This window comes from Sardina pilchardus, chromosome 1, assembly GCF_963854185.1.
Source record: "Sardina pilchardus chromosome 1, fSarPil1.1, whole genome shotgun sequence".
Lineage (NCBI taxonomy): Eukaryota > Metazoa > Chordata > Actinopteri > Clupeiformes > Clupeidae > Sardina > Sardina pilchardus.
The window spans coordinates 11259109-11271409 of record NC_084994.1 but is presented as its reverse complement, the minus strand read 5'-3'; the positions used below and the strand labels follow the sequence as shown (position 1 = coordinate 11271409).

General features: G+C 38.6%; 2 protein-coding genes across 3 annotated transcripts in view; both read left to right on the top strand.

Moving 5' to 3' along the window:
* Nucleotides 1-12301, top strand: part of LOC134099502 (NACHT, LRR and PYD domains-containing protein 12-like) — a 48765-nt gene that overhangs the window by 16990 nt on the left and 19474 nt on the right. The gene's annotated exons all lie outside the window — the stretch shown is intronic.
* Nucleotides 1027-8826, top strand: LOC134101148 (uncharacterized). Of its 2 annotated transcripts, none has more exons than XM_062554774.1 (5): nucleotides 1027-1111; nucleotides 5836-6888; nucleotides 7093-7239; nucleotides 7466-7567; nucleotides 7823-8826. In XM_062554774.1, the coding sequence occupies exons 1-5, from the start codon at nucleotides 1073-1075 to the stop codon at nucleotides 8129-8131; spliced, it is 1650 nt and encodes a 549-aa protein (XP_062410758.1). In that variant the 5' UTR covers nucleotides 1027-1072; the 3' UTR covers nucleotides 8132-8826. The 2 variants fall into 2 exon arrangements, with proteins under 2 accessions (XP_062410758.1, XP_062410823.1); XM_062554839.1 differs by lacking the exon at nucleotides 1027-1111 and adding an exon at nucleotides 4506-5000.

The following is a 12301-nucleotide window of genomic DNA, read 5'->3' as shown; positions in this document are numbered from 1 at the left end:
CTCTGTGTGCTTCACTCTACGGATAATTATATCAGTTAAAAAACACTTAACCTAAAAAAATATTCATGCTTTTATTTCCAGTATTGAGTATAATGGGCTCTTTACAGGCCTTCCTAAACAGACCATTATTTACAATATTCACGCAATTCAGTATACAAAATACAGTGATGATGGCAAAGAGTGTTTTCACAAATTTTTTTTTTACATAACCACATTGGCTTGGGCGAATTGTCAGACATGCTGCAATGGTTAGCTTCCACTTTTTACTTTCAATTTTTAATAAATTGCGCTCTGTTTCCTTATTTTTTGTTTTGTAGCCTATTATTTAAATGTTGTGTTTTCTGGTGATATACAGTATATATGTATATAAATGATTTTTCCATTTCTATACTTTCCTACTTTTGTTTTAATATTTCTATTTTATTTTTTATTTCGTTTTGGATAATGTAGGCTAAAGCACTGAAGTGAAGAAACTTGATTTAGATATTTTAGAGATTTTTCAAATTTGATCTGATTTGGGGGACCCCACCACCTTCATGCCATGAGTAATATTGAATATTGTGTGATCATTCACATAAGTGGCAATCCCAGACTTTAAAAATGATGGCTTATTATGTCATAGGTTTCCATTTCATATTTTGGAAATCTTAAATGTATATATGTTGTTAATAGTGTATTTATGATATGCATAATTACTAAAAGCTAAACATATTTAGTAATATGAATACATCTTATTGATTTTTCCATTATTATGCTATTAATGTCATCACATTTGTGGTGTGTACACTGCAAAAAGTGAGACTTGGGTTAATTAATATTTAATAAATAAATGATAGTGAGATATACATAGTAAAAAAGGGTATTTGCAGTTTGGAATCATATTGAGTGGAATTCAACAATTTATAATTATTTATTTTACTCAGTTTTGAGTGAATAAAACTTGCTGTGAATCACTGAGTAGTATTTAATTGAATTTCATCAGGAGGGCCAAACACAAGGAAAATTAGTAAATTTTACTCATAGGGAGATTGATGTATTAATGTAATATTTCCGCCCAAGACTTTTCTCTCACATGGATGGACGTCGCCATTTCATCGAAGTTGTCCCAAAGGTAAGACCTTTTCTGTTCATGCTTCTTCTCATTATAGTTTTAGGCTATTTTAGGCTTCAAGGCCACTTAACGTTGGCCTATTGATCCCTACGCACTAGTAGTCGAACGATATTTTGAGAGAAGTTTGCTAGGGTATGTTTGTTGTGGTGTAGCTAACTCTGGTGATTCGGCTAGTTCACTTTGTTTCTACGTAGCCTAGAAGTAGTTCACGGAGTTCCGTACAGCGTTCTATTTCGAAAACAACGCTAATACGTACACCACAGTGTTCCGTACAGTTAACCTTTTTGAAAGCGGGTATAATGACCTATGTCCAGGTCAGTAAAAACGTGAGTCTCATTGGAAACCTTGCGTTGTTTTCTTTGTATCATTCGTCATTCCACGGTTTTTTGAGCAGCAGAACGACCGCTAGAGCTAAATAAGTATGTCAACATACACTTCCTACCGAAGATTTCTCAAAATGGCACCGGGGAAGGTTTTACCTGTGTTCTCAATTGACGTGGGGGAAGAGTTTAATCAAATATAGCGGACACATATTGATAAACTTGTCTGTGTAACAGATCGAAAGTTAAAAGTAGACATGTTGAAAAACGTTTATCAGTTTGTATTAAATTTGATCGTGTAACATTAACGGATAATTTCAAGCTATTTTCATAGCGTAATTAATGACCTTCCTGAAAATATCCAGGGAGCATTTGAGGTTACAGTAGCGGCTAGCTTGGTGGGCTACATGTTGCTAACACGCTAACATGTCCTGGTTTACACCGACCAGGTGTGGTTGATAATTAGCCTACCTGATAATTACCTAAACCCATTTAGAAAGACTATCATAAAGCGTCCTGTGTGTATGATTTCGAAAATGTGTGAGCATGTGTCAGTCAATCGAGTTGAAGTAAATTACGTGCGAAGTTGTGTTGTGTGATTGACGAGTGGACAAGCGGTTGACTGATTAGCAGTGATCAGTTTGTGTTTTCGAGTGGACACCTCTTGCTGCCCTTGTGCTAGCTAGCCTGTACAACTTCATAAAAATAAATTACCAGAGTTTGGAACGACATCTCAGCCTTCCTGTCAGTGTCTCCTAACCTCCTGTCGGTGCTACACCCAATCAATCACAGTCAATCGCGACAGTCTGCATAATATTTGCAGCAAACGTTACAGGGGCAAACACTGTTTCAATGCCTCGTTATAACCATAGACAGTAAAGGATGACTGAAGCTATACGCCTTAACAATGCTGAAGAGAAAAAGTCATCATTCTCAATAACCTATGCCTGAGTTTTGTTTTCAAAATGTTTGCATGCATGTCTGGATAGGTGAGGAAATGTTTAGGAGACAGACATGCAAGTGTGTTTTGGGAATAGTGCAGGTAATTTCTGCATCAAAGTATTTATTAGTAATACCGTGGAAGTTAGTTGAAATGCAAATAGTTGGTTAGCATGTTGATTTATGGTGTGTGCCCCTACATTTTCAGTTTGGGGCCACTGTGCTCCTTGTGAAAAAAGTTAGTCTGGAGCCCTGCAAGGGGCGGAGGTACGTGTATGCGCAGCAGGTGACATCCAGAGAACACACCATCGTTCTGCAGGAACGCTGCTGGGGAAACACGTCTCACGGTACCCCTCTACACCACCACCACCTCATCTGCCACCACTGCCACCCTCCCTGCCTCCATCACCACAGCCGCCCCGCTGCCTCCACCACTGTCCCCGCTGCTGCCAACACCCCATCTCGATGCACCGGCCAGAGGCTGAGCTGAGGCAGCCTGCAGAGAACAACAGCAGCAGGATCAGGCAGTCCAATGCGTGGTCAGGCTGCAGCAGGTCGCTGCTTAGCAGGCTGAAAAGACTGCTGCACGGGCAGCAAGACAGGCTGCCAAAAGGTGCCCTAGCTAGGGGCGGCAGGAGAGAGAGGCCTAGGCAAGCGGCCGCAAGGGAGGTCCTGGCCCACTGTGCCCTGTGCGGGTATATGGCTACGCCTGGGTCCTGCCAGGTCCTCCTGTGGACACAGTGTGACAGTTGCACCCTCTGGTACTACGCAGAGTGTGTAAGCATCTGTGTGGTACTGTGTGGCATGCCATACATAGGTAGTTTGTACTCAATTTTGTTGTACATGTTATAGTCTTACAAGGACATTAAAATGTTACATGCTACATTGGCTTTATTACTCTGCTCAGGCACCTGCCCGGTTGCCTTCAGGCATCGATTTTCTATGTTCCCACCCACCCACCCTCCCTTCCTAACCAACACCAGGTTGGACCTTGTCTAGTTGTCCGGGGGGTAGGTTGTTATCTTATTTGTATCAATTAATTTGATATTAATTCATGACCTATGTCTTTTGTGAATCCTTTGAAGGATTAGAATATTTCTTAACTTCAGTCATGTCTACCTGAGTATTTCTGGCTGAAATTATATTATCTGATTGGTGCTTTCAAATCAGACTTCCATGCAATTTTTTTAGAGCTTTATTAAATTTGTATAGCCTACTATTTATTAAATGCATTTACTCGCAAAACACAACAGGTTGTCAGCCTAATATATGGTTATCATTTTAACTATGGTAGTCTTATAATTAATATACTCGTTGTCAAATCGTAGCCTACCAAGTGCAGGCAGGCGCTTGGTAACGTTGCGTGCTGAGACGAGGAAGTACACGCGGTTTTGTTTATATCGGGGGTTGTTTGTTGATTTCTAAGCAAGATAACTAAAACACGTAAGGCTGGATTTCGGTAAAATTTTCAGTAATGACCCAATGAAGAAACAATTATATTTTGGGAGCGATCCGGATCACCGTTTGGATCCAGGAGGCGCTTGGTGGAGGTATGCGTTCACGGAGTGCTTTTGTTTTTTAGTTCATGTTATGTTCCCGGTCTTACATGGCTTTCTTGAAATTGCATTACTTACTACACGTGATGTACCTTTAGCTAGCTCTCCAAGATCATGCACTTTGCAATATTGTCTTTGATATAGCATTCATATTTAAAACGGCTCAATGAATGTCCATGTTGTGATGCGTATCATAGCCTACACTTTGAACCAGAGTTGTCCGAGCCGCGTCCACATCTACTGAGGGTTCATAAACGAGTCACAGTTTCTGTTATAAGCACTACACTTTGAAATGTAAATGAAATATTTAACTGCTGCACTATAAGAATGAGTTGATGAGTTCCCATTTTTTATTTCAAAAGTAACCGAGTTCAAAGTTGGCAATTAGCCTACAGGACGTAAACATATCAGCCTAGGCTACTTGCCAGTATGGCTAGCTATGTTGCCTAAATTTAACATGATCATAGTCACATAATTAAGAAACAAAACGCTTCATTGACTATGCAATCTAAATCAAATCAAATCTAGCAGCATTGAACAATGTAAAAGTCACGTCTGCGAAGTACGATGTTTGTTTAATTTAAGTCCAAAAGCAATGTACGGAACTCTGTTACGATTCCACGACCGTTGTGTACGGAACACTGTTACTGTCAACATACAAAATATCGGGCTCTAATCTCAATAAATCGCTCATAGGATTGGTCACAGTTTTCAAAGGAACCCCAATGAGGGCTTGTTTTGTTGATAAGATCCTCCTCTTTTGAATGACGTATACCAGAAGCGTATTGGTTATCATATCACTCAATCCTTCTGTGGTAAATGTAACAAAACGCCGAACCCGAGGGGGCAGAGTGTACGGAACACCGTGGACATGTTCTAAGCATAAAGCACTGAACAGCGTCTGGCTAAAAAAAAAATAGAATAAGTCCATCTGGTTTCCATGCATAAAGTAGGCTAATAATAGGCTGCTGCACGGTAGCTCGATCTATGCTACAACCTCGCGGTCCTCGCCTCAACCAGAGGTTTGCCAACGTTAAGCTAGCTAGCTAGCTAGCAAGTACATTCTACTCTCGGGTGAGTAATTTGCGAGTTACGTTTACAACATTTTGTTTTCTGAGAGTAAATTGCCCTTGAGTAACGTCTTTGGGTGATGGGTGTTGCTGAAAGAACGCTAACTGTTTTAACTAGGGGGGTTGTGTCGCGTCAATATGGAACAATTAGCAGCGTGCGCTGCTTTTAACCTTTCATGGACAGTCTGGCTGAAATGCTAATTCCATTTTTATTGAGACACTATATTTTACTGTCTATGTATCAGACAGACATGTGTTTCGATTTGTTCACAGTCTACACTCCAGTGTAGCCGTGTCTAAGTTTTCACTTTAGCGCGCAACGACTGCAGGCACTGCAGCCAAAGAATCGTTCTGATTTCCCCCCCCTCCTTGTTGAGAGAGGCGCTGTTTCGTCTGCTTGTGATAGGCCTACTGTAGCCTGCATCTGCGTGTGGAGCTCAGTAACCGTCCACTTTTGGAACTAGTGGAATACGTTTTTTACGTATAAGTCAACCTTTTAAACATAATGTGTCTGTTCATTAGGTTTCATTTGGGTCACTATTAGTTTATAGACATATTGTATTGGTTTTTGCTTTTTAGCCATTTGTATTAGGCCTATACTGACGTTCTGGTACAGGGAACAGTCACAATTTTTATGGTGTACCATATTTCATTCCATATTTGGAAGTAAGTCTACATTTAACTTGGTCTGCATAAGCTGCTGTGTTATTTAAATTGTTCTGCATCATCAGAGCTCTCTCTGGCCACTTCTGTACCCATAAAGTGTTCTCTTATTGTCCTCCTGTGATTAGATGACCACCACTCTAACATGTAAACTTTTGTCTATTCACTTTTGTCAGGCAAAGATGGAGGCAAAGCTCCGAGTAGTAATTGAGGACCAGATTGAGAAGTTGCTCCTTCCATCAGGGATCCCATCCACTGTGGAGGAACTGCAAACTGTTGTGAAGGAGACCTTTGGAATATCTGTTGAGTTCAGTCTCCAGTATTTGGATTCTGAGTTTGAAGATTTCTTTACCCTCCATAGAAGTGACCAAATCAAACACAAGGACACCATAAAGGTTGTTAAGGCCGACCAAATTCTTCTTGACCTGTTTGCAGTTGAAGATAATTTGGACAGTTCCATTGGTCAACAATCAAGTGACTGTGATCCTAGATCTGATGCAGAGTCAGTTGCATTAAGTTCAGAGTCATCCTGTGGATCAGTGTCCTCACAGGCGTCTACTGTTATCCTGCCCAAGAAAAGTTCCACAGAGCGATGCCAACATTGGCCAAAGGAGTTCCCTATTCCACAGTTTGCATATGAAACTGAGATGTGCCTTGAAAGAGCAGCTGAAGACTATCAGAAGAATGGAACTCTTCTGAATACTTCAAAGGTGAAGGCAGACATACTTGAGAAACTGTCTGAAACTATGTATACATATACAGCATATCCATCAGGTGCACAGATCAGTGACGTTGCTGAGGCACTTTGCACGAAGTATCCATTTCTCAAGGAACCAGGCTCATTCTCAGGTTTCTATGGCTGGCAACAAAGCTTAAAGTACAAGATGGCAAATTATCGCACTAAACTTAGAGGCTTCGGAGTTCCTGAAGTTATATGCAATGCACTCAAACGCAAAAGCCCTGCTGACCAGAAGTCTGCAAGGAGTGTCAAAAAGCCTAGAAAGGCAGAAGTAAACTACCTCCCCCCTTACCCGGCAGGAGAGAATGAAGAAAGTCAAGAACAAGAGAGGATTCAGCTACTCACTGAAGTAAGGAAAAGGGACAACAGCAAAGTGATAAAGGAAAAAATGGGGAAAACATTTGCACACAGAAGAAATGAAATTGTCAACCAATCACCCAGGATTGAGGACATCAATGCCAGATGGCCTGCTCTATTTGAGGCATCTCAAGTGAGTTACACATGCATGCTAATTCCTTGCATAATATTCCTTGCAAATATTCCTTATCCATTGTGAAGGACTGCAGTGGTGGTTTTTAGCATATTTGATACTTTCAAATCATTTTTTTAAATGAAATTCCTGAACCACTATTATTGTATTCCTGCTTTTAAAACATAAGAAGTATAATCTACATTAGTTTCTTTTAATTTTCAGATTCAGGATGAGTTTTACAGAATCACAATGGTGCATCTTGAGTCGAAGTTCATGGCCAAGCTGGATGAATATACTCCGAAGCTTGTGAATCTCTTCCAATCCAAGGGTGGAACCATGGGGTTGAGGTTGCAGGCGATCTTACTCAAGGTACCCTTTAATGAGTTATGTTAGCTAATACTTTATTAAAGGAAGGGTTAGGAATGGGTTGGAATATCATTTGCATATTACTTGATTTGAATTTGAGTGAAGGAGCGGCCGAGTGAACAGCCTTTTGAGCGGGTGGCAAGATATTCACACCGCTCAGCTCCACTCACTAACTCTTGCCATTGGATGTTTTTTATCCTTGAATAATGTTTATTTTTTTTCATTTCAGGCTCCAACCAATCCTACCACTAACGTGACCAGAGCTGTTGTCATCCGATGTTTGGTGGTGTACCTTGGGGAATCTTTAGATCATCTCCTTAAAGAGTATGATGTAAGTCGAAGTACATATTTGCACTTGTACATTTATGTCTCTTGTTCATGATTCTTGTCTCATGTTCGTGTTATTTGCATAGCTTTGCAAGAACATATATTGTACAATTACATTATCACTTTCTAAAACACTGATGTCCACTGGTTATGTTGTATGCAGCTATGACAATTCCAGGTTTTCTTTTCAAAAGCAGCAAATTGGGACCTAATCCTTTTTCTGAACAGTCTGAAATGGACAATGTGCTTGCTGTTTCAGGATACTGATGGAGACAGTGTGTCACAGGACCTTGCTGTGCAAAGGATTAAAATCTACACCATCAAGGCGAATACATCAGAAGGTCCAGACGACGTTGGTATCGTGGTAGAGGGCCTGAAAGTTCTGACCGCTCTGGGCAACTTTGCAAGGGCTTGCTCCATGCTCGTTGGGTTGATCTATGCTGTAAATTTGGCCTATCCCAAGGAGCTCAAATATACGTTTGAAGTCTTCCAGAAACTCCTCCTCGAGCTGGACTGTTCAAAGCTGACCCCAAAAGTGAACAACCTCAAGAACAAACTGCTAGCTTAAGAATATGGTCTCTTGCCAAATAGAAGTCTTTTGACATGTTGTCAACTCTTACGATGTAACCTTCAAATGCTTCACAATTGCCCATCAATCATACTAAGTAAGTGGTATTGTCTTCTTTCTTTTTTTTTATCTAAGAGGCAACTTTTCGTGTGACATGCATTTGAATGTAACATTGTTACAGTTAGCAACAAGTAAGTTTGAGTGTTGCAATGATTCTTCAGAAATAACGATCAACCATACAGTGGGAATGGCATTCTTTAAGGAAGTGGTTCATTTTTTCACCTAATTTTGTCAGAGGCAACTATTTTTGTACCCTGTGATTTCTATTGTGATTCTAGTGCTTTAAACTTTATTTTTTTATTTAACAATGAAGTACTTTCATTTAAGTCTCTGTGGTCTCACTTCAAATACAGGTGCAAGCAGTATCCAGCTAGTTTGGTGTTTTCTTCTCGTTTTGGAGTAAAACTCATGTGTTGTTGAGACACGTTCAACGTCTTTCTGTTGAATTGATTATTCATTTTGTACACATGCATAGTACAGAACTGTTACTGTAACTCACACACAGTGCTAGACTCCGTTGTAAAATTGTTGATAGAAAATGCAGAGGAGGGCAATGCATTTATTTTTGTATCCTATTTGAAATATCTGACGATCTGTTGTATGATTTCATGTAAAATAAAACATTTTGCAGTAAGGTTAAATGTACCTGCCTCAGGTGTCTTAAGTTACTTCAGCAAGACATTTTTCAAGAGTTTATTTTCATGCATGGTTGACTTAAGTGAATTTTGGCATTAGAAGCTAGGGTTAGCTATGCTATTGAGTTGTTTGGAACGTGTTTGACAATGTACTAAAATATGATTTAATACAATTAATGCAAAAAACTTTTATCTAGACAGTCCAACTTACACCAGATAAGTAGTAGATATAAATCACTTTTGCCCAAATAGTTAGTAAATATGAATTAGGTTGGCCTGAATATGTAGTAAATATAGATAACTTTTGCCCAAATAGTTAGTAAATATGAATTATATTGTCTCAGATATGTAGTAAATATAAATACTTTTTACCCAAATAATTAGTAAATATGAATTATGTTGGTCCAAATATGTAGTAAATATTGATTGATTTTGCCCAAATAATTAGTAAATATTGATTAGGTTGGCCCAGATATGTAGTAAAAAGTAATTAATTTTGCATAGATACTTAGTTAATGTAAGTTAGTTTTTCTTGTGGTATTAATTTGGATTTACTAAATAATTTGATAATGTTGTTAATTTTATTGTGTAAATTTAGTTGACTTTTTCAATGAATTCTAGTCAAAGTTGTAGTATTAAAATCTATTCAATTATATTACTTGTCACTTTGTTGCCTCAATTTTTTTGAGTAACTACTAGTCACATTTTTTACAGTGTATGTCTAATTGAGTGCCTGTCACTTTAAGAAGAATGTGAATGTAACTATCTTTCAGTCTCACAGGTTTAGGTTGGTGGTGAAAAGCGAGTCAGAGACTTTCTAATTAGGAGACACAGCACTCAAATAATCTCCCATAGAAATGTAGGCCCTATGGGTAGTTTGTAACACAAACATGGCAGTCATCTGGTTTAAACGTGTAATGAGCATGGACAGACTGGTGAGACAATGCTAATACGAGAAACAACGATTAATCTGACTTCAGGAAATGAAGAACTTGCATTTCAAATAATTACCAAGTAGTTTATCAACTACAGCAGAGTATTGGCATGACATACAAGAGACATAATTGGTAGGTGAATTAACAATTTATGAATCAGTAAGCCATAATGGTATGTGACCAATATCACTTCAATTCAATGTTCAATGTAAAGAAAAACTCAGGTATGTAAGCATGAAATGTAGGCCCTATGTAGCGTCCCCACCTAAACCTACACCCATGTTTATGGGAGAGATATGTTGGATCTGGGTTTTTCTGTGAAAACCCTCTTTGCCATCATCACTGCATTTTGTACAATTTGAATGGTGGTATTTTTGGAAGGCCTTTGAAGAGCCCGTTGTAACCCTACTGGAAATAAAAGCTTGAATATCATTAGGCCAAGTGTTTTAGGTCATGTGAATATGGATATGTGGGTCAGAATCACGTGACTCATCTCACAGGAAACCATATATATTTGCCCATTAATTATAAAAAAATAGCATTTCCAAAACCTTGATTTTTCTTTTTAGCTTATTGTCCGGTACCTATGCACATAGGGTGGTCCTTATTTTAAGAAGTCTTCACTGGCATGCTCTTAACCCTTCAATTTGTTTCTTTATATGAGAAAATACAGCATGCCCATTTTTATAGCAGTATAATTACTGGCAGCTCAATAGCTTTAAACTTTTGAGATTTTGATAATTGTCATAAAAACAGATCATTTGAATTGCTGGTGAAATTAAAAATAAAGCTCCATAAAAGCATCTAATGCATATTCCTAAATATGTATTTTAGATACATATTTTAGATACATATCTCAGTTTACTTATTGTAGAAACTATCCAAATTAACCCATCCATGACCCGGTTTAGCAGTTTTACCTTTCCTGGTGGAATCAATATTTCTATTAATGATCACCTTGGTTATTGTGGGTTTAGAGCACTTTTTTGGTCTTCAAACATTCAAACAATTGTAATCAAGGAACCTCAAATATGTGCCCAAATATGTATGGGGCAGCCGTGGCCTACTGGTTAGAACTTTGAGCCTGTAACTGAAGGGTTGCCGGTTTGAATCCAGACCAGTGGGAAATAAAATGTGAGAGGGGGATTGGTTGAACCCCGCATCCACATCCATGGCTGAAGTGACTTTGAGCAAGGCATGTAACTGCTCCGGGTTAGTGGGATCTTCATACCTGTGTATGTTTCTCTAATTCACAGATTGTGATAAAAAAATATATAAAGTATATATACAAAGAGTATAAATACTTAAACTGCATGAGAAAAAGGCAAGCATGAGCAAAACACAATCAAGCGAAGGCAGCTTGCAGCTGTGTTGTGTACCAAGAGCAGAAGTCATTGAAGAAGTGAAAAAGTGAAGCTTATTTGATTTGTTCTACCATACCAGAATTAGTTGGATTAAATCTGCCTGCATCTAGAATGGAGCTTGGATAATTTCTTCACCATCATCTAAATCTCAAAGAGACTACCTCAGTCTTCCTCTGCTACAATCAGACAAAGGGGACTGTTGAAGACTTCAGACGTTTTTTGAGATTGTTGTCATTGTTGTCATGTTGCTCTGATTTCAATAAAATAATTTGCAGCGACTTTTAATATTACTTACATATCACAATAACGCTGCAAAGCTAGGCAATCTTCCACATGATTGAGCTACCTCTAAATATATATATTTTTTCAAACGTTTTGCATATTTCAAATTTTTAAGTAAAAAGGAACAGTTTAAGAGATTAAGACACTAACATTTTGCAAAAGGTTAAATAAGGACCACCCTAATGTGCATCACTGGAAAGGTGGGGAGATGATTCAGGTCAAACATTTAGCAGGAAACATATTTGGCTCCTAAGGGGCAGTGCAAAGTCAGGAATTGTTGCAATAGAACTGTACAATTCTTGATTTATTTAGCCTGTCTTATTTGCTGTTGTTGAACTACTTTAGGGTCACCACACCAACCTTTACACATAGGCATCAGCACCTGTTTTTTGTGAACATGAAAGGACATGTGTAGCGTTTTGTAAAATGATACATCTTTTAACGTTCTGCAGTTCAGCTTCTGTCTATCAGACTGCAATATCCTTTTTTTAAAGTATCAAACACCTTGCATTTATGTTTGTCCTATTTTGTCATATTATATTGTCAAACTCTTTTGCAGACTTGCTGATTGTAAAATCACACATAATTCCTGTAAGATTATGGTGTCAGTTCTGAAGTCAACAAACTCCCTCATAAAGCTGGACTTGGGTGAAAATGACCTGGGGGATTCTGGAGTTGACCTTCTCTCTAAGGGACGATCTAGTCCCCTCTGCAACCTGCAGACATTAAGGTTGGTGCAGGCCATGCATATTCTGAATTAATTTTGTAATTGTTTGTGTACTTCATTTTTGTTGTTAATAATATGTGTGATAGAGCTGTAATAAGTAGTCTGACTCTCGCCAGACCCTTGTAGTTCCGCCATGCTCCACCAGAAGCGTTTCGCTGAGCTCCACA

Excerpts from the sequence above, each read along its gene's own strand:
- LOC134101148 (XM_062554774.1), top strand. The coding sequence starts at position 1,073 with ATGGATGGACGTCGCCATTTCATCGAAGTTGTCCCAAAG. Across the intron at positions 6,889-7,092 it reads CTCTATTTGAGGCATCTCAA|ATTCAGGATGAGTTTTACAG; the intron begins GTGAGTTACACA and ends TTTAATTTTCAG. Across the intron at positions 7,240-7,465 it reads TGCAGGCGATCTTACTCAAG|GCTCCAACCAATCCTACCAC; the intron begins GTACCCTTTAAT and ends TTTTCATTTCAG.